Below are 24,943 nucleotides of genomic sequence, written 5' to 3' on the forward strand. Positions count from 1 at the left end.
GAGGTCATTTTTCAGTTGCTCACAATCTTGTAAGGAACTTACTCTATAGAGAATAACATCATCCGCAAAAAACCTTACCTCTGATTCCACTCCTTTACTCAAATCATTTATATATAAGAAAACATAAAGGTCCAATAATACTGCCTTGAGGAATTCCCCTCTTAATTATTACTGGGTCAGATAAAACTTCGCCTAATCTAATTCTCTGAGATCTATTTTCTAGAAATATAGCAACCCATTCAGTCACTCTTTTGTCTAGTCCAATTGCACTCATTTTTGCCAGTAGTCTGCCATGATCCACCCTATCAAATGCTTTAGACAGGTCAATCACGATACAGTCCATTTGACCTCCAGAATCCAAAATATCTGCTAAATCTTGCTGGAATCCTACAAGTTCCTGTAAAGTGTATAAGAACTAAAATTTATATTAGACTACTATTTAAGAATTTTTTGATACTGTACAGGCCTTTGGGCTTATACCGTGTCAAGAAAATAAGGCAAAATTCTTAACGTTTCGCAGGGAGATTTCTCCTGAGGACGCAGGACACAGTGCCTGCGAAACGTTAAGAATTTCACCTTATTTTCTTGACACGGCATAAGCCCGAAAGCCTATGCAGTATCATGTCTTTAAGTACAGGCCGTGAAAGCATTAACGACAACATTAAGAATTTGTTGTCAGTGTCAAAGTACCACTCATTATTGTGCAGATTATTACTGTGCTCTTCAATTATTATCCAGTTTTGTTCTGCATAACGCAATGTTCCGATATCCCAATACAATGCCTAATAGCTTGTGACTTTGAGTGTTACTTCTGTAAGGCTAGTTTATTTAAATAAATCAGAATAGAAAATGCTGGTTTTATACTAGTTTTCTTGCTGCTAATTATCATTCTTTCAGCTAATAAACAGCTTACCACTGTTATTATACTGTATTCCAATTAGTGTAACCGAAAATGCACATTTTTTTTTTTTTGCTAGGGGCTGTACGTCGCACCGACACAGATAGGTCTTATGGCGACGATGGAATAGGAAAGGCCTAGGAGTTGGAAGGAAGCGGCCGTGGCCTTTATTAAGGTACAGCCCCAGCATTTGCCTGGTGTGAAAATGGGGAACCACGGAAAAACCATCTTCAGGGCTGCCGATAGTGGGATTCGAACCTACTATCTCCCGGATGCAAGCTCAGCCGCGCGCCTCTACGCGCACGGCCAACTCGCCCGGTAAATGCACATTGTTGTAACCACCACTGAAGTACTATCAGCTCCAGTCAGATGGTGTAACCCTCTAACTTCATCGTTTTGACTTCACGTTAAATTATTTTCAAGAAACTGTATGACCCCACATCATATTATATTCCAGTAGATTAAAATCTTAGACACATTATAGGAACCAAATAAACAACAATTAAGACAGATCAATGCCTGTAGTGAGGTGCATAGTTTTTTTTCTCTCCTGTAAAATTTACTCTTTGTGGCTTAGGCCAATTGGCCTGTACACCATCGAAATTAATCTTATAATAACGAGTTAGGAATGGGAAATTCTTGTGAACACAATATATATCGACTTATAAGAACCAGTACGACACACGGACGACATTTTTATTTTACACTAGACGGAAAGAAACATATAAAACTGAAAAGTAGTCCAGAAGTTTTATAATCGCTAGTAACGGATCAAATATTCATAAATCAATGTTTGTAAAACAAAGAGTTACATTTATCTTTGTGTCACATCAACAAAATACGGTAAAATACATATTAATAATACCACCAAACAAAATATGTACAATTCCATATAAAGATCTATAGGGTCTTCTCGTCTTTCATATTCATTTAAGCCTTTTGACTCAAAAGTTAAATTCTAACGAAATAGCTCAACTAATTTGTATGTGAGAGAAAAACTTTCTTTCTGTGTGTGTTTCCCTCTGTTAGGTACTGAACTGCTGCATTAAGCTTTCTGTTAGCTCCGCGGTGTTGTTTCTTAAGCGATGGTGTGCTCATACTGCAAGACCGATCCGCCATGAAATATTTGGCCTAGTACAACCGTTGTGTTACCAAGTACAGTATAACAATACAGGACACTTCCGGATTTAACCATGGGAGACAATTCGCAAGTGGCGTGACGTGGAAACATGCGCCGAATTCAAGTATCAACGGAAATGTACGGAAGTGGATAAACAAATTACGTCTACAAAGAAAGTGTTATTAATATATTGACTCCAAAGTTGCCGAAGCAATTCTAGATAAAAGAGAGAAGAATTGCTTAACAGACTGTTATTTAAAGACTGAAATTAGACATATAGTCGAGATATGGAATGCACTGCTCTGAAAGGGCTTGATCTTTCATTCCTTCAATACTTTTATTGCTTTAGCATTCGTGCCTGAACGTTCGCGGTTAGATTTGTTTATTCCCTCATTTAAGAAACACTGCACCATCACATTAAGACAATAAATACATCGGCACATTCCTGTCTTTTTCTCTTGGCAGGACTACCTCATTTGGAAGGGGCGGTAGCATTTGTTGTTTATATTTATGAGAGGGATAAAATAAAGAAAAACATGAAAAATTTATGAATAGTTACATTTCGAGGAATATTTACGTAAAATTAGAGTAAAAATATAACATACCCTTCGTAGTATAGTCGAGGATTTGTAAAGTCGCTTACCTGGAAATGATCTGTGCACCCAGTCTCGAGAAATTATGTTCAGCCGTTCTCCCACGGTGTCGTCACAAACAAACAAATAATCCAGACAGGCAAACAAAAAATTGAACTAAACCTACCGAGCGCTTGGCAGCGCGGTTTGAGTCACGTAGCTATCAGCTTGCATGTGGTGGATAGTGAGTTCGAACCCCACTGTCGACAGCCCTGAATATGATTTTCCGTGGTTTCCCATTTTCTTTTGCTATTTGCTTTACGTCGCACCGACACAGATAGATCTTCTGGCGACGATGGGATAGGAAAGGGCTAGGAGTGGGAAGGAAGCGGCCGTGGCCTTAATTAAGGTACAGCCCCAGCATTTGCCTGGTGTGAAAATGGGAAACCACGGGAAACCATCTTCAGGGCTGCCGACAGTGGGATTCCAACCCACTATCTCCCGAATACTGGATACTGGCCGCACTTAAGCGACTGCAGCTATCGAGGATAAGATCGCTTTTTTCCCATTCCTAGCCCTTTCGTATCCCGTCGTTTCCATAAGACCTATCTGTGTCGGTGCGACGTAAAGTAGTTTTAAAGAAAGAATTGAACCTATTTTCGACTTTTGTACACATAATCTGGATCAAAAACGAAGTTTGAGGAGAAACTTTCAAGCACCTATACAGACAAAATTAGATTTTTTAAGAAACTGAACATGATGCGACGCCAGTCGTCCTCTCTTCATGCCTCCCGGGCAAGGCAAACGCAGGCAGGTGTCAATGGCAACCGACGCATGCGGCAATAAGACTACAATCCGGCGGATGCGAGTCGTCGAGACACTGTGCGGGAACTCACAGTCACAGGATGTTGTAGTCTCCAGTACATGTTCGTGGAGGCGGGTGTCGAAGTTATGGGATCTCGCAATGCTTGGCGTACCGTCCCTCAGGGTGGTGTTTCTTGGTCGACTCGAACCTGCACAACGTGATTGGGTGCCCTCATGTACCCATTGAGTCCAACATCGGGCCACTGTGACATCCGAATGGCTCACATGCCTGGCAATTGCACGATACAACCAATCAGCCTTATGCGGTCCCACAATGCGTCCTTTGACATGTTGTCAGTTGGTGGATAGGCTGTCTAACGCGTCTGCAAGGCATCACGGGTGCTTCGTACTGTGCGTAGTCCTCTGCACGTCTTGCTTAACTGTCTGACTCACAGCAGCTGACTGGTAACAACAGGACGGTGCCATCACGAATGCACTCTGGTGGGCGTTCTACACATTACAGATCCTTGTAAATCTAATAATTTACTCACACGTCAATGGTATGCATGTATACCGAAATGGGATAATATTGGACCACTCTTTCTGGGTGCTTAACTATTTTCTTGTCAGGCAGTATATATAATTATGTTCGGTTATATTTTGCTATTTTAGGGTCATTTAGCTATTTTACGGGTAAGCTTGCTTACATATTTTCGATTTTTTTAGGTAATAAACTGTGTTTATAATAGTTTATTTACTGAATGAATGGATATACATGCATAAGCGTGTACTTGTTATGGGTTGCAGGGAAATAAGGGACGGTCATTGTTCTGGAGGATGCTTGGCTGTGACATGTGGAGTCCTTGGAGTCTTCGTTCTTCTTGGAGCTCTTGTTATATGGATTCGTCATCTTAGAGCTCGTGGAACAGTGAAAGGTAACTATCTAACTTGCAATTCCAGTAATAATAGGCAGTTTCTTTTTTAAAATCAAGGAAAGCAATCCTCTCTAGGAGGCTACGCCTTCTCTTAGGCCAAAGTTTCATTTCGTGTAAGATCAGAATAAATTAACAGAATATAACATAATATTTTAAAAAAAATTATAGGGTATATATCAAGGATATTTATTTCGTTGGGGGCGTAAAAACTAGGCATTCTTTATTTGCTGTGCTACCTACCTGTACTAAAAAGGTTTTTTTTTTTTAAGTTTTCATTTCCTAGTCTGATAAGATACGGTGGGCCTCCTAGAGGGTGAAGACCATTCAAAAGCCAGGAGATGTGTTGCGGTGATTTGAGGTTCGGAAAGGGTGAGAGGGGAGCGGCCATGACCTATAAAAGGAAATTTTCAAACATTTGTCAGTGAGGAGAATGGAAAACCACGGAAAACTACGGAAAACCATTCTCAGGACGAAGTTGTAATCCAACAAGCGAGTTGAACGGACGTGTGGTGCTGAGTGTCTGACTATAGTGCGTACGCGGAAGAATGGGAGTGTCGACCGAACAATACAGATGTACTATAGGGAGGTGGCATTGTATGATGAAAGTGATATCCATTCACAATGTCAACAGTCCCTGTAACTTTACTCAGTTTATATTAACAGCATGTGTTGTGATAGTACTGTTGGTGACCGGTGCTGTCGAGTTGAATCCGGGCCTGAACTGTCTTGGGAGGATATTGAAAAGCTGAAGGAAGTTATGAAAGATCTATTGATGGATCAGAACAAGGAACTGCAGGACATGAAGACTGATTTAAAAACAGAACTAACTGAGATCAAGGAGTGTCTGGTGCAAAATAACTTTGAATTGGAGGAAATTAAGAATAACGTTCTGGACTTAGAGGTAAGGGTAAGGAAGCTTGAGATGGAGGAATTGGCGCGAGAAAGGGAAGATAGGAAGAGAAATATAATTATAAGTGGACTGGCTGATTCGGAGGAGGAAAATTTTAAAGAGATGTTGGACAAAGCAATTGCCTTGAGACGCGAACAAGTTAAAGTGGAGTGGAGTTGACATTGATAATGCTTTTAGAATGGGAAAAAATAAGGGAAGAAGGCCAATTAAAGTATGTATGGTGTCAAGCCTAAGAACTCGAAAAATGTTGGAGAACGCGAAACACCTGAAAGGATCAAAAATTTGGATTAGGAAAGAACTGGATGCGAAAGAAAAGAAAAATAAGAAAGTACTACGCTTCCATTTATTTCAAGCAAGGAAGTCAGGTCTAAAAGCATTTATTACCGGAAACAGGCTTGTGGTGGTAGGCGATTCTTGGTAGAGGAAATGGTCTTCCGAGCAATTGCAGGAGAGGGTGCAACCACCAGAGACGTCATTAATGGGGTAGGTCAGTGTCACGGCTGGCGCACGCAAGAACGCTGAAGCAGCAATTGTAGCAGAAGAAGTGTTATCCGAGCTGCAGGCTCAGCCCACTGCAAGTTCGGAGAAAGAAAGTGAACTAACAGCTGTACCAGCAGAAGCCGTGGACGTTGGTCTAGCGGACTACCGGTTCGAGTCACATGCAGGATCCAGCAGAGGGACAGAAGACAGGAGGGGAGAAACAATGGCTAAAGGTAAAAGTCTAAAGGACTTGTGGTTCAAAAAGGGCAAGTCACATGAGGACACTATGGACAAGGAAATTATTAGTTCACTAGAAGGCAGAATTTTAGAAGTAGAGAAATTGAAGGCAACAAGAAACAAGGCAACCAACCTGACAGAGAGTAAAAATAAAAAAATAAGTAGAATGGAGACTAGGATGTGTGAATAGAGGGGGATTTTTGAATAATGTAGAAAACGAAGAGGTGAAACAATTAGTGACCGAAATGGAAATTATTGCCTTTGTTGAGAGTTGGATCGCATCAGGATACGATGTCCATGTGGCTGGTTTTAAAATATATAACAAGACAAGAGATAGGAGAGTTCGAATGGGCAGGTATCCTGGTGGAACACCCTGATAAGGGATGATATACAGGAGAAAAGTATGCTTGTAGAAACAGAAATGGAAGAAGTTCTTTGGATGAAAATAAAGACGAATGGGAAGGGTGAAGCGGAAAAGATCTGGCCACTCTACCGTACGTAAACTCCGGCTCAGGCACACCTCTACAGAGGTTTGGATCTGCCTTCGGGCGGAACATACCCTTACCTTATTTGGAAGGGTGAAATAGGCTTATGTCTTGGTTTTGTCTACAGCTCTCCGGAAAGTTCCCCATTTCCAAACAAAGATTCTTTTCCTTGAGTTGGGAACGCAAATAAACAGATTAAGGAATATGTATGAAGATGTAGGTATTATGCTTACAGGATACATCAATGCGAGGATTGCAGATCGGAATCCAGTATATGGTAAAGAGGTAGAGGCAAAAGTAGTTAATAGAGAACAAGTCAAAATGAAAGGTATAATAGGTACGGCGATAAATTACTAGAACTACCGTATGTGTTACAGAATAACTGTATATCCTGAATGGGTGGTGGCCACGAGATGAAGTGGGTAACTTGACATATATAAACCTAGTATTATGTTCAAAGGAGGCATTACCACTCGTCGAAAGGATAACAGTTAAAGACTGGGCAGAATCCAACCAAACTGATACGTAGGGAAGAGCATACTGTAGTGTGGCTTATTATCAAGGAAATATTAAAAAGATATTAGTGCCAAAATATAGATGGAGGGATGACCTCAGGAAAGATTTTTGAGGATTATTTTAAAGGGAGAATTTTCAAAATTACGAAGATAGGGATAGGACTTACGATCAAAAATAACCAATTAGATGCGTCAATTCAGCGTATAGAAAATACTATATTGACACCAGGTCAGAAGATGCGAGTGAAAGGAACAGGGCTGCCAAGAAATACTGGGTGGTACAACGAAAAATGCAGAAAGAAAAGGGCGGAACTAACGAAAGCTTTAAAAGCCTACAGTAAGGTAAGGTCTTGAAACAAGAATGGTATTCTGTAGCAAATGAAAAGAGTATAGAGAACTACTCGTAAACACAAAATATTCATAGCAGAGGAAACAAGCTGAAAATCTAAACAGAGATTCCAAAAGAAAGGACAGTAAGAAAGTGTGGAATAGAATAAACCAATGAGATAGAAAAAGTATAATATAATCGAATATAAGTAATGGGGAATGGATCAAGCATTTCAGACAGCTATTAGATGGGGGAGGATAACTGGAAACCCAACACAAAAATGACTTGGATCTGGAGAGGATTAGAGTGCTTTCTGCCAACCTTAGACTAGGAAATTTCAATTATTGAAGTAAAAGATTTAATAGAGAACGGGCGAAAAGGTAAAGCTGAAGCTAATTCAGGTATTAATAATGAATTCTGGAAAGAAGTAAGTAAAAACAACCTTATCCTCGAAAGTATAGTAAAAATATTTAATAAGATATTTGAAGGAGCGAGAGTACCAAAATCATGGTAGGGGAGAGTTATTTGTCCTATCTATAAGAAACGGGGTGAAAGATCGAATCCAGGTAACTATAGAGAGATAACGTTACTAGATTCTCTAAGTAAGATTTGCACAGGGATATTGGCAACAAAACGAATGAATTGGGCAGAGGGGTGCTCAGTCCTGTCAGGACCAATCAGGATTTAGGAAGGGTATGACGACTAGTGACAACATAATGGTTGTTAAAACATTAATGGATAAATACATGAAGAAGAAAATAGGCAAAGTGTACATCACGGCAATCGACTTAGACAAAGCTTTTGACCCGGTGACTGACGGGCTGTCGTCATGAAAGTTGAGCTATCTAGGAATATCAAAGAAGATGATAAGGGCAATTGAAAATACGAATGAGGAATGTAAATGCTCTATCAAAGTGAAAGATGGGGTAGTAGTGGAGGAGATTTTTCAAAACTGGTTCTCAAAGTAGGTTGCAAATTATCACCAATATTGTTTTTGTTATTTATTAATGACATTTTCCATTCCGAAGGCTTTGATAAAGGAGCATTTTCATGTCTCTAGAACCAAGATATTCCGGGACTTACCTTCCTGCTGCTCACATTAACCCCTGTCAAATTGCAAAGCAGTGTTAAATGGATAGTAAATTACTGTAAAGAATGGAAGCTAAAAATCAATCCAAAGAAAACCAGAGTTATGGTGTGTAAAAGTGGAGACAAACTCTCGAAAACTGAACAGTGGTGGATGGGTAAGACAAAATTAGAAGTTGATAGAAAAATCGAATACCTAAGGACGACCTTAAGCAGCAATGGAAGATGGTCAGAACAATACAAGGAGCTAAAATGAAGGGAGTAAGTGCTCTGGCTAGTATAAAAATATTGGACAAAAAGATGCCGAACATCGAATATAGAGTTCAGAAAAATGTATTTAATTCAGTAGTTAAAACGATATTGTATGGAGAAGAAATACTGGGAGTAGATGATGGAATTGTAACATTAGATATAGTTGTAAGTACAATTGCCAAAATAATAATGGGACTGCCAAGCTGCACTGCAAATAGTAGAATGAGAAAGATGTGTGAAGGGATGAGTATACGGGCGAATATTGTTAAACGATTAATGAAATATTGGTGGAGGCTAAAGACGGGGGCAGGGAGTGAAATTCCAACAATAGCATACCAGCACCAATTGAAACACCAAAATGAGGGTTACTGGGTGGGTGGATGGAGTGAAGAAGCTACTGGATGACATAGGAATGGGGTACTGTTGGGAAAGAAATGTATCAATAAATGACAAAGGATAGTTTAAAACGGTGGTTCAAAGAGTGAAAGACATTGAAAGACAAAGAATAAGGTCAGACTGTAACAGCAGGAGAACACTGGTTCAATTTTGTAAAATAAGTGAAAAAATGACAGTAAGGACTGAAATGATAACAAAAATGGAAATGAGAAGTATAATTAGGTGGCTAATGGGAGTATATAAAAATAAAGCTATAAGACAAAAAATGAGGAAAATATCTGCATTTGATGCAACAAGGTCATGCAAGTTGCTCACTTACTAAAAGATTGTAAAGAAACAAGAAAGGTAATAGAAGTATATACCCCTAGATGGGAAAGATATAAGTAAAATCGATAATGAACATGAATTTTACACCATTGCTAAATTAATAGATAAAGAATGGAAGGTACCAGCAAAAAACAGCAAGACTTCGTAATATTATAAGAGGAATGTGGGAAAAGAAATTGAAAGAGGATGAAAAAGAGAAAAGAAGGAAGAAGAAGATACATAAGTGCGTGTAGGTGTAAAGATATTATTTAATGTAGCAATAGATAAATTGTTGTATTGTAGGGTCGCTATTCATTTTTCTCAAATTAACTATTAAACTGCATGTGAATTAAATATAGGTACTGAGGCATTCTTCCGGTTGTTCAGTTCATTCAAAAGGTAGACAATTTAAGCACTAATACAACTTAGAGAGCAAATTACATGCATGTCCTATATTTATAACTAGGTTTACGCCTAGAACAAAATAAATAAATAATCTGAAAAGAAAAAAATACAATCTAGGAATAGATTGAAATAGTGAATAAGTTTAATTGTAAATGTTTAATGTTGTGTATGCATGTACCAAATCACATTGGAGTACAATAAATTATTACACCCTCCCCAGTTTCGGATGATCCGAGACTGGGGGAGGGGAGTATTCTATTCTATTCTATTCTATTCAGTCTCAGGACATCCGACGGTTGGGACCAGCCCCTTCGCCTCCCAAATACAGAGATGTTAAGTCACGGTTGTTAAGCCGTAGCAATACTGCTCGGTACTAGAACGTAATAAAAATGATATATACAAAATAATCTTGGCGTTCTTAGTGGTTATTGTCTGTCTGTATGTATGTATCATCTTAACTCTAATCGTTGGACGAAGTGAAAGAGATCAGAACGTTCGAAGAAAGGTATCAACAAAAGGAAATGTGATTGAATATAGGCCTAGTGATTAATGTGTTAAAGGGAAGTGTGACTGATAGCCATCACCTCACCGGAAGAAAGAAGAGATCCAATAATTAGAAAAAATCCACAAAAGTAAGAAAAAGGAAAGAAAACAAAGGATCAGGAAGGGTGTTAAAATGAAGGATTTACTAGGCATCGAAAATCTAATAGGCATAGACCTACCATTGGAGTATCCAGAGACAAAATTAGACCAAGGAATAGGAAATATACAAATGAGGAGTCTAAGTAAGAGGAAAGCAACGCAGGACTCATCTTAGGACCTCATGGTCACCATATCATCATCATTATCTTGGTGGTGGTAGTGGTGGTTGTAGTCAACCCTACCCTCACTCCTTCCCAAGCTGAGAGTCCTACAGAATTATCTATTTTAGTCGCCTTTTGCGATACGCAGAGAAACCTTGGATGTATTCTACCGCACCTATCCACAGGATGTGACCACCTCCAGACATGGAGTTTATGAGTTCCGGATCACTTCTTGGCAAATTACTGCATTACTTGCTCCACAGAGACGGTCAGCTATTCTATTGCTCGAGGTAGCTGAGGAAAGTTGTTTATTCTACATCATTTCCCACACATTTTTGATAGGGATTAGATCTGGAGATCTGGAAGGCCACTGTAAAGTTGTGATGCCATGTAGAGCTTCCCTGGAAATGCGTAACATGTGAGAATGAGAGATGGTCTTTTAAAACACCCTCTTTGTAACATTCGCCTTCAGAGGGACAATCACTGGATCGAGTAACCTGTTAACTTACTGCCACGCAGAGTTACATTCCACTTAACAATCACCAATTGCTATTTCACATTAAAATGAAGGGCTCCTCCGATGTCGATGTCTGGTATAGCTCATCTCCCCGGTGTGAAAATGAATACTCTTGTGACAATTATTACAGTCGAACAGAGGCGCGATTCAGTGGCACAAGGTTATTTTTACCGACACCAAGCCAGCCTTACACTTCGATATTGTGCGGTCAATGGAACATTTGCTGCAAGGACACAGGGTCGTAAGCCACACAGTACAAACGGTTACCTCATAAATATGGTATAGATGTTCTTAATACGTAGACTTTCACGACCACTAAATGACATTATGATAATTATTTGGGGATATTATTACACGACCTAATATCCCCAAATAATTATCATAATGGTATAGATGTTGATTCCCATAAGGAACCTTAAATATTTGTTCCGAATGAGTAAATTTATAATATAAATTTTCCAGCTAACTCATTCCTGGTTGCCAGCGTTTCGCGCCAGTGTGTTAAGTTAGGCTCTTCAGTTGCATTGGCACTGCCGGTGGCTCCAAGTAGCCTACGCAGTGGCCTTCACGGTATACACTAGCTGTTGTAATAAATTCGATCTGACTCCATAGATTTAATATATTTACTGTTTAAAGTCAATAACAACACATAATCGTGCTAGATTACAGACTTAGACAACAACACTAATTCACTTCACTGGTCCAAGAGTCGCCATGATACACAACCAAAAACAAGTGAGAGTAAAAATACTACACAATTCAAAATAGTTTAAATTCTCAACATTTCTTCCACCCTGAAATTGTGGGAATAATTTCAGTCACTTTGATATCACAAATAACTTATGCCTGCGAATATCACAGGACCCTTTCTTCAGCACAGTTTCATCGTCTATAACTTAAGCGGAGTATTTTGGATTGGGGACCATTCTGCGACCACTACGGGCTCTGTACCCATGGGGAATGTTATCAGGTCAAGAGGCTTTGGAAACTAAGGGGTCCTCACGAGTGTCTATCTCCAGAGGGTACAGTCGTTCAATAGGTCTTATCAGTGTTCCATCTTTCAGTCTTAACTTGGCTACCCGAGATACACCGTCCTTGCCAGGAAAGAGAGACACTATTCTTGCTAGTGGCCACTCCACTCTCTTTTGTTGCTCGCAACCAACCATAACCACATCACCTTCCTTCAAACTCGATGTTCCTTTTCATTTGGGACGCTGGATCAGCTGGGACAGGTATTCCTTCCTAAAGCGTTGTTTCAGTTCTTGCATCAGGTGTTGTCGGTGGCGTAGGCATGCCTGGAACTTCTCCTTCTCGAGATGATCAATATCTTGCACAAAACCCTCTTCAATATCGTTAATAAACATTGATGGTGTCAAAGGATTTAAATCCTCAGGATCCTCTGATATATAAGTCAGTGGGCGTCCATTAATAACGGCTTCTACATCACAAAGCGAAGTCAGTAATTCTTCATAAGCGAGTACAGACCTTCCGAGCATTCGTCTCAACAATTATTTAATGGAACGGACCAGACGTTCCTACCATCCTCCCCACCAACTTGCAGTAGGGGGATTGAACTTCCACTCTATTTCTTGAAACCTAGATTGTTGCTGAAGTTCTTGGAGATCTAGGTCTTTTAATGCATTGGAAGCCCCAACAAAATTAGTACCATTGTCAGAATAGATAATGGATGGACTGCCCCTTCTAGCGATAAATCTCAGTGAAAAATGAAATGTCGTATGGCTTTTAGTGCCGGGATATCCCAGGAAGGGTTCGGCTCACCAGGTGCAGGTCTTTCTATTTGACACCCGTAGGCGACCTGCGCGTCATGATGAGGATGAAATGATGATGAAGACAACACATACACCCAGCCCCCGTGTCATTGGAATTAACCAATTAAGGTTAAAATCCCCGACCCGGCCGGGAATCGAACCCGGGACCCTCTGAACCGAAGGCCAGTACGCTGACCGTTCAGCCAAAGAGTCGGACGTGAAAGAATGAAAGCTTCGGTACTTAATGACGAAACTAGTTCCAAATGGACTGCCCGGAAGACGGCACAGGTGTAGAGAACAATCCACACCTTACAATTACCTCTCAGAATTAATGGCCCTGCCATGTCAATGCCAACCACTTCAAAAACATTGGCATCCTTTACTCGATCATTAGGTAGAGGGCCAGCCTCTGTTTCAGCATTCTTTACTTTATGACGTTTACACTGCAGACAACTTGCTATCACTTTCTTTACAGTCCTCCTAGTTTGCATTATCCAATACCTTTTCCTCAAATAAGCCATTAAAAACTGCAAACCGGCATGACAATGAAGTCCATATTGCTCCATAATCAGTGTCTCAACTATTTTATGTTCCTTAGGTAGCAATAATGGGTATGTGAAGTTCATTAGATCCTCTCTCATCACAATCTTGGTCTTCACACGGATGAGACCTTCCTCGTCTCTGACAACATTTATCCCATTGACGTTATCACCTTCAGCTGGGAATGAATCTAATTGAATACCTTCGATGACAATCACCTCTGCTGCCTTTATTTCTGAAAGGTGTAGGGGACCTGCGTGGCAGTTAATCTTCCTTACATTACTACAAAATCTAAGAATCCATGCCATAACCCTAACTCGTTGAGAAAAACTCAAATTTCTCGTCATTTCTAGACTTAGCATTGTCATAGTGCAGTCCAACTTCTTCTTCTTCCTTTCTGCTAGGATTGTGGTTTCATCCTCATTGTCTTTCAGCTGATTAAATGGCCACTCTTCTTCTGGTCGTTTTAACTATTCCGGACCTTTCCACCACGACGATTCCTTCAGCTGGGTCGGATAACATCCTCTTGATATGGGATCACCCAGATTGTGTATTCCTGGAATATGTTTCCAGTCCTCTGGACTTGTTAAACTCCTGATCTCTTTTACTCTGTTGCCAACAAATGTAGCCCATGGTTCGTCTCTTCGTATCCAGGCTAATGCGGTTGAAGAATCACTCCAGAAATATTCTTTCACATTTTGTAGATGTAGAGTAGACTTAACTGTTGATACGAGTCTACTTCCAACTAGGCAGCCTAATAATTCCAGCCTGGGAATAGTGCAGGGGCGGTTATTCAATGGAATGAAGGGAATGAGTCATTCCCTTAAAAAATATTACACAAAGAAAAAAATTAAGCATGTTATTGCAACCAGTATTTATTTTAAGTTTTGTGTCGTTTGGTATAATATATAATTAACTTTATTTTAACGTGACAGTGTGCATGGACAGTTGAGAGCTGCAAACATACGTCTGTCTCCATGAGCTCGCGTGATACTCACATCACGGCCGCTCGTCAGCAAGTGGCTTGCCAGACTCGACCTTGGCTTCGCTCTGGTCCCTTCGTAATTATTCGTTTGGGTTCGGCAAGCTTCGTGGGGCGAGCCAAGGGAATGCATCTGACTACTCATTCCGTTCGAGAATATTTGTATGTGAAAACTGTGATAAAGCTTGTGAGAAAAAGATTTAATTGTGCTTGTGTTTCCAACTGAAGTGAAATATCGTACTGTGAGTTGTACCATTTAATTTACTTTGTGTTATTTGTGAAAATTACACCAAATTTACGTGCGCACATGTAAATTAAAGGAACTACTGCGATTCTGCCGGCTTAGAAGGGAATGCATTGACTGTGCTCATTCCCCAATTTGAGTCTCTGAAGCATGGCAACTGTCGACGCGAGTGAGGAGAGCGGAGGGGGATGTGGATGCGTATTAGAATCTCTCTTAATCCAGGGCATGAGTTCGAGGGCTTTTCAAGAGAAGAGTAATATAATTTCCGGTGGCAGGCCAATGCCTGATTTACCGGGTGTAAAAACTAAAACAAAACGTTGTGTTCGACACTTTAATACAGAGCAGTATGGAAAAATAGGCTGGTTATGTGGTTGTCAAAAAACATCAAAACTCTACTGTTGGCCTTGCGTTCTATTTTCAAATGAAAAGGGGGTGTGTAACAGTGTAGGCTTCGATGATATGAATAACTTGCTTAAAGCATCCCAGCGTCATCAGCAATCACAAACACATATCCGAGCTGAAATTCTGTTAACAACTTTCGGAACGACCAGAATAGATTTGCAACTCGATCAGCAGCGTAAACTGGAGACAATAAAACATAACGAGTTGGTAAAACAGAATAGAAAGGTGATCCAACGACTGATTGACGTTGTAATGTATCTTGCAAGACAAGAACTTCCTTTCAGAGCGCATGCAGAAGATAAAAGTTCCTTAAATCGTGGAAATTATATAGAACTCATAACGCTGCTGAGCAAGTATGACGACACACTGGCAAATCATTTGCAGAAAGCAACGGTGTTCACAGGTCTTTCACATCAAATACAAAATGATTTAATTGACGGAGTAGCCAGTGTGTTATTGACCGAAATAAAGAAAGAAATATCACAGTCACCATTCGTGGCGATTATTATTGATGAAACTACTGATATTTCTGTCCATTCCCAACTTTCAACTGTTGTTAGGTTCACGTCTGCTGATGGAGAAGTACAGGAGCGATTTCTTGGATTTACCGACGTAAGCGCCGATCGCAGTGCTCCTGCTCTTGCAGATCACGTGTACCACATAATGGACGAGTTCACCTGTGGTTCTAAACTAGTCGCTCAATGTTACGATGGAGCCGCAGTGATGTCAGGAGACCTCAGTGGTTTACAGAAAAGAGTGAAAAACAAATATCCCGACGCTATATTCATACATTGTTTTGCTTACAGACTGAACCTTGTCCTTGCACAGACAACTTCTAATATAAAGGAATGTAAAATATTCTTCATATGACTGAGTAGCTTGGCCTATTTCTTTTCTAATTCGACGAAGAGAACTGCTGCATTAGATAAAGAAGTCAAGAGACGATTTCCTAAAGTGTGTCCAACACGATGGAATTACAACGGAAGACTTGTTGAAACAGTTCGTGAATAAAAAGAATTAGTTCAGTTGTTCGAGAATATCCTTGATAATCCAGAGCAATGGGATAGTCAAACGTATCACGAAGCTCGAGGTTTTAACAGCGTTCTCTCAGAATTCCAGTTCAATTTCATTTTATTAGTTTTCAGCGAGATATTTTGCTTAACCGATTCTCTCTTTGAAATTCTTCAAACGAAAGCACTGGATGTAAATTTCTGTATTGCCAAAGTAGGGGAAACAAAAAGTATCATTAAGGGAAAAAGAAATGAATTTGAAAAAGTATGGAACAAATGTCAAGAGAGCTGTGAGCTGCCAAAGAAGAGGCTACGTCAAAATGAAACCTGCGACATAAATTCACACTACCGTCGCATATATTGCGAGATATATGATAATATACATACCCAACTAGAAGTTCGATTCCAAGCACTCGAGAAATTAACATTTTTACAGTTAGTTGATCAAAGGAACACGAAGAAAAGTTTTCCTGAAACAAAGTTACGGTCAGTATTTTGACTTCGCCCGTCTCAGAAGCGAGCTCAGCGTAGCTTATTCCTCCGATGAGTACTTACGATGGGAGTTCTAAAACTTTTGTTTTATTTAAAAAGTAGTGGATTGTCATCTTCTGCCTTTTCTGAACTGTTTAAGTTAAGTGCGTTGATTTCAACTATCCCAGTGTCCAGTGCTAGTGCCGAACGTTCATTTTCGGCACTTCGGAGAATCCACACCTACTGCAGAAATACACAGGGACAACAGGGACTCTCGAACTTATCTCTACTGTCGATTGAGAAGACGTTACTAAAATTGAAGTCATCAAAGAATGAAGAAGAATTCTACAGCCTTGTCATAGAAGAATTCGTCAAGAAGGAGAGGCGGATCGATTTAACATTCAAATAGCACAAGATAATGTGAGTTATTATATTTATTTTATACATCTTCCTAGCTTATGATATGTGCTTCCCTTACTGTAAAAGTCACGCGCCGCCACTGGAATAGTGATGGTTTTAAGTGGGGCTAACAGCAGCTGCACTGAAACTTCCTGGTTCGTAAAAAGATCACCGCAGCATAAGCGTGTTGGCTAGCACCTACGAAGGTATGAAGCGACCATCGATTCCTTTCCTTCACACCGCCCATGATTAATCGAGGAACTTCCACTTCCCTTAAGCAGTTTATTTCCTGATAACACTTACGAAATTCATAAGCGATACTCTCAGGTAATGGTGTGTCCCACTTCTGATTGACCTTCTGTTTGACAGCTTGAATGGGAGAAGTGCTGGAGTGAGAAACCCAATGATATAAAAAATCTTGTGTATTAAGGAAAGTAAGGTTCTCTTCGTCAATACTTCTGGGAGAGCTAAAACTCTGTATTAAATTCAACACTCAGTGTGTCCGATCTTCTGTCCACTGTAGTCCGAGAACCTTTGTGATGTATTCCTTCTCAGTTTCACCGTCCTCCATCGCTGTGATTCCTTCTATTGAATATTCCCAATTCCTAAGTTCCATTTTTGCATCATTCAGCAGTTTAACGCTCTCAGTTCGAAATGTATCAAATTCTTCCTTCGAAGCCACCGATGTCACACAGTTGTCGACATACATCGACTCCATCAATTTATGTGCTGTTGATTTGTCTTCCTTGCGTACGTTGGTAATATGGTGTCCTATTACAGCACCTAGTATAAATGGACTGCAGGTAGTTCCAAAAACCACTCGTGAGTGTCTGTAAACTTTGATTTTCTTCATATCGCAATTCTCCCACCATAGGAAATGCAGGAAATCACGATCATCTGTCACAACCTCAATCATTTGGAAGGCTTTTAGGATGTCGGAAGTAACTCCAATCACGTTCTTCCGAAGTATGAGGAGTACCTCTGGAATTCACTGAACATGATTGGGCCCTTTCTCTAGACAGTCATTCAATGAAACACCTTCTTCTGTCTTGCAGGATGCGTCGAAGACTGGACGAACAGGAGTTGTCAAGCTTGCTAATTTAATTACTGGCCGATGAGGAAAATAATGACAGTATCTTTACAATTCTTCATTTGGTACCTCTTCTATGAATCCTTCTTTCTTCCACTCAGTGAAAATCTGATCGTAACTGGTTTGCCTTCATTAGCTTGTCAGTTGTAGACTAAAGTCTCTTCTCTGCAATATGCTTATTGCAACCGATCTCGGGGTGAACTTTTCTCCATGGGAGGTTTATTATATAGCGACCACTGCCATCTCTTTTCAAAGTGCTAAGGAGAATCTGTTTGACCTCTTCAGTCGTTTTGTCTTCTACCTGATTACAGATACCAATAGTCTCCAGGTTCCAGAGCTCAGATAGGTTCGCATATCGTCACAAGCCATTGAGATGGTGAGGTTACTCAGATTAACATCAACAGATTGGTCTTGCCTCTCACCAGCCAAAGTCCATCCGAGTTTTGTTTCCACGGCTAGGAGTCCATTCTTCAATTGAACTGCCTTTCCTGTGAGAATCTCGGCGTATTCACCCATTCCTATGAGGAGCTCAATCTCGGGAAAATCATCACCCAGGTCACTGATCCATATCCTCTTCATTTTCAATTCTTGCAACAAGTCCGAAGATCTTGACACTCGTGGAATCGACTGACAAATTCTAGGATGATCTCGTAACTCTATTTCACAATTGAATTGTCCATCATTTCTTCTTATGTTGATTTTGTATCTTTTGTGATTGATGCTAGAAGTTTGATCTCCACCAAACAAAACATGGGTTACTATTTCTTCTGCACAAGGTTCTAGCCTCAACTCTTTAACTGTACTCTGAAGGAGGTAACTTCGTTGTGAGCCACAGTCTAAGAATGCTCGTACTGTTTTCTGTTTACCATTCCCTTGTAATTTGACCATCAGTGTTTGTATGACAACTTGATTTATAAAATTATGGTTAGCTAGGTCGAATGTAACTTGAGATGACTGCGTTTCCTTCTCAATCTTAGATTCACTCTTCTCAGCTCGTGATAAATCAGGACACATAACAGTAATGTGCTTATTTCCACAAAGTAAGCAGTTAACGGAAGACTTGCAGTTCTTAGCTAAGTGGTTAGGTTTTGTACACAAATAGCAACGACCTTTTCTTTCATTTTTGATTTCCGGTCTTCTATACTCATCTTCCTAGTAAAAGAACATTTATCACTTTCATGAGATTTACTACAGAAAATGCATGACACTGAAGAACTGTTGTTGTAAAGGGCGGCAACAGTAGGAACGTGTCTATCGACAGGGTCTTTATTATGTTTCTTCTCCATCCTGGTAGAACCTAACTTCTTCTCATTCTTACACTTCACAGCCAAATTACTAAATCCTGCTTGAGCTAATAGAATCTGCTGCTCGTTTTGGACTTCAGTACGTAGAAATTCCATGAGGCACTCAAGTCAAGACCCAATTTCTCCATTTGTACTTCCTTTTTGTTTCGAGAACCGACTTCTTTGCCAGGCTCGTAATGTCTCTTCTGGGAGGCTAGATTCGACTAATGGAAAGAGCCATGTACTTGGGTCTGCAGATGCTAGATTCAAACTACTGAGGGATCGAAGGTGAGACTCTACCTTGATTAACAAGGTGGGTAATGGAAGCTTGTCCTCTTGTGTCGCATTTGAAATCACTAACTTCAGTAATTCCCTGACATACACTTGTAATAGAAGATCCACTCTTCCAAACCGTTCTTGTAGAGTTTGAATGACCTTCAGGTAATTTTCTGACGTCTGTGGATAACTAAGCACAATTTCATGAGGTTCAGTTACTATTTCCATAACTTGCAATAAATACTGAAATTTGTCACTACCATGCAAACTATCATCTTCGTAAATCTTCCTAAATTGCGACCAAAAACTTAACCACTCACGTAAATCACCATTAAATTTCTTAATTTCAATCTTAGGAAGTTTATAAGTTCTCCTCCTATCCTGACTATGTCATGAGGCCTCTTCATGTGCCTCACTTAAAGAAATGTCTGATCTACGGTGCGTCAAAACATTATTCACCTGAACACGTATAACCTCAAATTCGTCGTTATACTTCTCGGAAGTTTCTTTTTCTGATACAATTACTGTAATGTCATCACTGCTATCTAAAAGTGCATCCATTATTTTGCTGTCTAATTCACGAAGCTCCGACATTAATGCCTCTAAAGGACTGAAATTTGGAAGTAAGTGCATCATTAAAATCGGGAGACGTACCTGTTGCGAGGATTCAGTTCATGTCGTTTATCTTCTTTGTGAAGCATTCTCTCACAGGTATCCTATCTTTCTTCAGTTTCTCCATATTTATTCCTTCTCGACTTGGAAGAAATTGTAACTCGGGACCACGCCCTGTTGTACTTCAAATTCCTTCTCTTCTAGGACAGGAATAAACTCACAGCATCCATCACGTCGGGGGTCACCACTATGTTGTAATAAACTCGATCTGACTCTATAGATTCAATATATTTACTGTTTAAACTCAATAACAACACATAATCGTGATAGATTATAGACTTAGACAACAACACTAATTCACTTCACTGGTCCAAGAGTCGCCGTGATACACAACCAAAAACAAATGAGAGTAAAATTACTACACAATTCAAAACAGTTTAAATTCTCAACACTAGCCATGCGTCTTGGTAGGTGTGCTATTTACCAACTGATGAGCCCAACTTAGCACACTGGGGCGAAACGCTGGCAACCAGGAATGAGTTAGCTGGAAAATATAATACCCAATGACGGACCAACTATATTGGTATCATAAAGATGGTTCCATAAAACGATATATACTGCAGATACATCTAAATCCTTTCCTTAATCTTAAACGTTCCTCTTGTACGTGGGAACGTCCAGTTCATTCGTCTGATTCGAGAACTGAGTATTTGTGTTTGCGTGGATTTGGACCTGTTTTACGACCGGATGTTTTCCCGGCACCAAACTTATGTGGAGGGATGTAATGAGATGTGTTCACTATTGCATGTTTCTCTGGTGGATAGTGGTGTGTTGAGTTTGGTGTACATAAAGGTGAATCGAGACAAACACAAATAGGCTCAGTTGCCGAGTCACGGGAATTAACTGGGCGCAGTGAAAATCCCAGAGCTGGTCGGTAATCGAACCCAGGGACCTCTGGATCAAAGGCCACTATGCTGAATTTTCAGCCAAAGAGCCAGACTCCTTTCCTTTCCTACATTTAGATGATGATCATTTCTTTCAACGACGGGACACGAAGTGGCTAACCATGGTGTCAGGCCTCAAATACTTGACGCCCATAACAATGAGGGCCACCAGGCGGGCTTTATTTAAATGATTTTCTTTGATGATTTCATTATTGTTAAAACTACGAGCAATAATACTACTTCGCGGATTCAAAATGAGACCAGCTCTGATTTATGATAGGTAGAATTGTCATCTCTGAGTAGGGTTGCCATACGTCCTGAAAAAGCGGGATTGTCCTGAATTTGAGCATGTGTCCCGACGTCCTGACTGAATTTTTAAAAATCCGTAATGTCCTAAATTTTAAAAATCGGAGCAAATTATTTAAAATTTTGCTCAAATGCTATTGAAAGGGATGGAATATTTTGGTTGGTCATTCTCAAGCAGAGTCTGACGTCAATACCGGATGTTGTCATGGTAACAGGCTTGACCTACGCTAACTCCATCTACTTCCGCTCGGGTGCAGCGTGTTTCCGCTTTGTGTCTTTTGGTAATGGGTGGGATAGTTCACATGGAATTACCCACATACACTCGTTGGAACCATAGGCGCCAAATTTTGGTCTTGAGCACGGGAGCAAAAACACAATTGTGTCCTCGTACCACTATATGTATGGGGCAAGTGCTCCCGTGGATTCGGCGCCTATGGTTGGAACTTGTCGATGTTGGTGTCCTGAATTTCATTCTGAACCTTATGGCAACCCTAATACTCTGAGCCATGTGTGTGCGTAAACTCAGGATTTTTAGCTTTCACCGCATTCTCCTGTGTCACATGATATTCCACTTATACCTGCAGGTTAGTAGCGTACTAGATATTGCACCCGAAGAATATTTACTATGGAATTTTACAGCGTCTATTTTTGGAAAACGAAGTCAGATATCCCTCTTCCTTTCTACGGCCTGCAGCTTGCAATGCGCACAGGAAACTGTTTCGTTTCCTGGGTTCTTATCACTACGATCCACTAACGCTTTATATATCCGGGAGACCCGTGGTTGTTAGATGTTCTCTTTCTTTGATGAACGAGTCGTGTTTATGAAAATATTGCGTAATCATTATTTTCTATTACTCTCTCCTCTCACACGGTTTAAGGTAGGCTTCTCAGTGAGGAGCAGGATAACCAGATCAGACGCATTGTCCCTTACTTTTCGTCATTATGGCCGCGAATCGAATCCTGATAAATATTCTTCTTCCTGATTTTTGTTCCAATATATTGAGGTAGACAATTGTTGTGGATTTGGCCCAGTTTTACGGTCGTATGCTCTTCCCGACGCGTGTTTCTGTGGTGGTGGTGGTGGTGGTGGTGGTGGTGGTGGTGGTGGTGGTGGTGGTGGTGGTGGTGGTGGTGGTGGTGGTGGTTGGTAGTGTGGTGTGTTGTATGCAAATGAAGAGAAATGAACTAAGACGAACAGAAACACCCAGCCCCCGCGCCAGAGCAACGGTACGCTATTAACATCCCCAGCCTGGAGAGGAACCGAACCCGAAGCTGTCTGAACCGAAGGCCAATACGCTGACTGTATCAATGTTCGTAAGAAATTCGAAATGCGAAATCACAGGTCTGCTGTTCAATGGCGTAGTTGTGGCAGTTAAAGCATCGAGATTTTCAGCTGCTCGTAACAATAAAAAATCAGTAAGAAGAGCAATTACGACCAATACAAGAAAATGGATTTGGGGTACTGTAAGGAGGTACGGCCTAGCCGAGATAGTAAAGGCATGCTTTGTTCACCCTGCAAGGACATGGGTTCTGTTCCCCGTCAGGAAGTTGAAAAAGAAACGAGATTTACACTTCCAGGGAGATTCGTGGCCGTGAGGTTCCCTCAGCCTACACCAAAAATGATTACCAGATTAATTCCTGAGGACAAAGGCGGTTGGGCATAGACCTAACCACTCACATCCCGCTTAGTGTCAAGGTTACGACTCCGCCTACATGACATGTACGGAGAAGGATTTGTTTCTTTTTCCTTCTTTTCTTTGAAGGGGGCGGGTGGAGAAAGAGAAGGGCCATGAAAGAAATAAAGGCTGAAAAATGATATAAAATGAAGGGTTATCACCTGGCTTGGAATATACCAAGAGCGAGGAGCCTGGAAAAAGTAAGTGATGGTGGTGATTAGTACCTTATTCTATTTTTAGGTATTTGTTTCAAAAGAGGCATTTGAGCCATGGCTCATAATGGTGCAGTACAATTAATTACATTTGATAACAGAGATGAAATTTGCGTAGTGCCACTAGGCAACTATCCCCTCTAAACTATTTTCAGAAGTGAGAAAAGTAAGAGACCCTTCGGAACCGAGTGAGGGGCTGCATGGTTTGGTCACGTAGCTGCCAGAATGACTAGGAGAGATAGTGGTTCGAACCCCACTGACAGCAACCCTGAAGATGGTTTTCTGTGGTTTCTCATTCTCACATCAGTCAAATGCTGGTGCTGTACATTAATTAAGGCCACGGTCGCTTCCTTCCCATCCTTAGCCCTTTCCTGTCACATCGTCGCCGGAAGAACTATCTGTGTCGGTGCAACGTAAAGCAAATTGAAAGAAAAACTTCCTTCCCTCTCCCAGCATTTTCCTATTCCACCGTGGCCATGATACCTAACTGTGTCGGTGTAATGTGAAGCAACTTAAAGCAAAGTAAAAAATTAAAGGCCCTTCGAAAGATAAAGATATCGCGAACGGTCACGGAAGGCGCGTAAATGGACGACTCCGTCGACCTCGCAGACTATATACCATCGGGATCGGAAGAGAATGCAAATTAAGCACAGGAGGCTGGATAGGAAAAGATGAAAGTAAGGAGGCTAACTCGAGTGCAATGCCATACTCAACTAGGAGTCTCCTTGATCGCCAACCCACGCTCCTAAACTGACAGCCTCTGAGTGACCTCGTACGATAAGCAGAGAATATCTAGGGCTGCACATTAATTAGGAACACACCTAGCTCTTTCTTATCCCATCATCGCCATAAGACCTGCATGTGTCGGTGCGACGCGACACTATTCAATGTCTCCATCCACAGTGACATCAATCAATCAATCAATCAATCAATCAATCAATCAATCAATCAACCACTACTGATCTGCATTTAGGGCAGTCGCCCAGGTGGAAGATTCCCTAATGTAGTTTTCCTAGCCTTTTCTTAAATGATTAAGAAAATTGGAAATTTATTGAATATCTCCCTTGGTAAGTTATTCCAATCCCTAATTTCCCTTCCTATAAATGAATATTTGCCCCAATTTGTCCTCTTGAATTCCAACTTTAACTTCATGTTGTGATCTTTCTTATTTTTAAAGACGACGCTCAAACTTATTCGCACTGGGCTGAGTGGCTCAGACGGTTGAGGCGCTAGCCTTCTGGCCCAACTTGGCAGGTTCGACCCTGGCTCAGTCCCGTGGTATTTGAAGGTGCTCAAATACGTCAGCCTCGTGTCGGTAGATTTACTGGCACGTAAAAGAACTCCTGCGGGACAAAATGCCGGCACCTCGGCGTCTCCGAAAACCGTAAAAGTAGTTAGTGGGACGTAAAGCAAATAGCATTATTATTATTTAACTTATTCGTCTACTGATGTCATTCCACGCCACCTCTCCGCTGACAGCTCGGAACATACCACTTAGCCGAGCAGCTCGTCTTCTTTTTCCCAATTCTTCCCACTCCAAACTTTGCAACATTTTTGTAACGCTACCCTTTTGTCGGAAATCACCCAGAACAAATCGAGCTGCAATTCTTTGGATTTTTTCCAGTTCTTGAATCAGGTAATCCTGGTGAAGGTCCCATACACTGGAACCATACTCTAG

General features: G+C 40.7%; 1 protein-coding gene across 2 annotated transcripts in view; it reads left to right on the top strand.

The window, feature by feature from the left end:
• LOC136857020 (tenascin-X) overlaps positions 1-24,943 on the top strand; it is a 179,699-nt gene that overhangs the window by 38,034 nt on the left and 116,722 nt on the right. For both annotated transcript variants that reach the window (XM_067135365.2, XM_067135364.2), the window contains exon 3: positions 4,202-4,329. In XM_067135365.2, the coding sequence (XP_066991466.2) occupies positions 4,202-4,329 (128 nt within the window). The remainder of the gene's footprint in view (positions 1-4,201; positions 4,330-24,943) is intronic.

Source organism: Anabrus simplex, chromosome 1 (genome assembly GCF_040414725.1).
Source record: "Anabrus simplex isolate iqAnaSimp1 chromosome 1, ASM4041472v1, whole genome shotgun sequence".
NCBI classification, from domain to species: Eukaryota; Metazoa; Arthropoda; class Insecta; order Orthoptera; family Tettigoniidae; genus Anabrus; species Anabrus simplex.